We start from the raw sequence: 2,134 nt of genomic DNA on the forward strand, positions 1-2,134 counted from the left end.
AGAGAGAGAGAGAGAGAGAGAGAGAGAGAGAGAGAGACGTGTTCGAAACTGAAGCAGGTCTCTTGTTGTTGACAGCATGTCAAACGTTCTGGTGCATTCCGTAATACAAAACGTTCAGAGGCCCAACACGTAAACACGTTACATCCAAACTCAAAACATACAAAAACAAAGTCTGAAAGGAAGTTGACAAACACGCTGTGATCGCGAGCACTGCATCATAATATGCGTACACCTGGGCAGGCAGATAGATAGAAATAGAACAGGTAGACAAAATGTGCACAGACAGACAGACAGAAAGACACACAGAAAAACAGACAGACAGACAGACAGACAGACAGACAGACAGACAGACAGACAGACAGACAGACAGACACACACACACACACACACACACACACACAACATAATTATAGCAGACGTACATAGTTAATCAGTATGGATACATTTCGGGCTTTGGTGCTGGGGGGATCTGAGCACTTATGCACCTGTCGGGTGTGCAATGACGTTGCTGCCCAGGACAGGTAATACAGGTAATGTACATAGTTAATGCACAGAGACATTTTTCAAACAAGTATTTCAAAACTAATAAAACAAGAAACACAATTCTTACAAGTGCATGTGATGCGCATTTGCAAAAGACATTGGCTCGACTCCCACAAGGAGAAGTTGATTCCGTCTAGTATTCTCGTCCATCTACTGAGAAGCAGTGAAGCCCACGCGGTCTTAGGTTGGCCCGGGAACGCGATGTCGAAGCAGCCCGCCTCCTAAATACATTATTATGGTGTCTCCGTGTGGATGGTTGGCAGGCGCTCTGGTGCGGTTTGCTCATTCTTTCCTTGTGTCATTTTCTCTCCTCCATTTCTTTGTATGTCACTCTCTGATAACATCTCTTATCTTCCACACTTATATGACCTGTGTTGCAAGTGCAGTAAAACTCTTTCTAAATCGAAAATCAAATTTACTGTCTCGATAAGGGGAGTTAACATAAGTTCAACATATTATTATGCAAAAACAAAAACAAAAGAGAAAACCAATAAGATAATTCCACATACCTTGTGCTGTTAGGATTGCCAGAACGCAGACGATGCCAATCGCTCCTGTCATGTTGACTGGTTGACTCTCTTCTCACAAAAGTATCAGATATTTATGAAGACAATTCTGTGAATTAATGTCCTACTAATCTGTCATCATTAAATATACTTTATTGAAAAGCTTTTACAAAGGTTTTTTTTTTTTTAAGTTGCTTACAGTTACAAGAACACGATTACTGATCTAGGTACAGTTACTTTTGTTTCGAAATTTGGTACTATACGAACTCTTAAAGTTCGTGTGTCTTAGGTCTAGATTTAGATCTAGTTTTAATTTCAGAGCTTGGCTTGAACAGGGAAGCCCTGTTCGGGAGTGGCGAGTGGCGAGTAGCAATGAGACCTTACGTAGTCGGGTATTTATAGGGCCAGACTTACTTTCATGGTCTACAGGTTCTCTCTCTATTCGCGCACTGACGACACAGTGCAACGGGCAACTGAGCCGTTCTGTGGGAATCGTTTTATTTCGTGATTGCGATTTTTTGTTTTAGTTGATGTTCTGCATAATTTCGCTACCTCAGAATTACTTCGTTTTTATCGGACATTATTTGTTGTTGCATATTTTGATATATTAAGTCCTTGAGGTTAGAAACCAAATGTTCTATCTGTTTTACCAAAATCGTAAGATTATTTGGAGTCGTCATCAAGATAGTCGATTTATTTTACGTCAGATTTCTCAAAACTAGGCACTGAGCGGGTAGAACTTCATGATTCTAGAGCAGCGATTTGCTGCTTGTTGTTTTGCATGGTTGAAAAAAGAGAAGCACATCGACACAAGAATGGTTATTTAATGCTGGGAAAATGTAAGAAATGATACGGACAGATAGAAACAACAGAGGAGAGTGTAAAAAAGTAGGACCTACCAGTGGCGCCCTCCAATCACCAACGTTGCTGCGAAACGCCTATACTGTGTTTCTGTTTTCCTTCTAAGTAAACGTATCTGTTGGCTTTGTACTGTTTTGTTCTTTTCTGACTTGTTTCGTTTTGTTTTGTGGGCGACGTGTTTTTTTTTTCTTTTTTTCTCTTTTTTGAAAGGAGGTGTGTGTGGG

The 2,134-nt window shown here is 40.5% G+C and overlaps 1 protein-coding gene across 1 annotated transcript in view; it reads right to left on the minus strand.

The window, feature by feature from the left end:
• Nucleotides 1-1,431, minus strand: part of LOC101859745 — an 18,302-nt gene extending 16,871 nt beyond the window's left edge. Inside the window, exon 1 of the mRNA XM_005088834.3 lies at nt 1,053-1,431. Coding sequence (XP_005088891.1) covers nt 1,053-1,104 — 52 coding nt within the window. The 5' untranslated portion in view covers nt 1,105-1,431. The remainder of the gene's footprint in view (nt 1-1,052) is intronic.
• Nucleotides 1,432-2,134: the final 703 nt, after the last annotated feature.

This window comes from Aplysia californica, unplaced genomic scaffold (genome assembly GCF_000002075.1).
Source record: "Aplysia californica isolate F4 #8 unplaced genomic scaffold, AplCal3.0 scaffold00001, whole genome shotgun sequence".
In the NCBI taxonomy this organism is placed as follows: Eukaryota; Metazoa; Mollusca; class Gastropoda; order Aplysiida; family Aplysiidae; genus Aplysia; species Aplysia californica.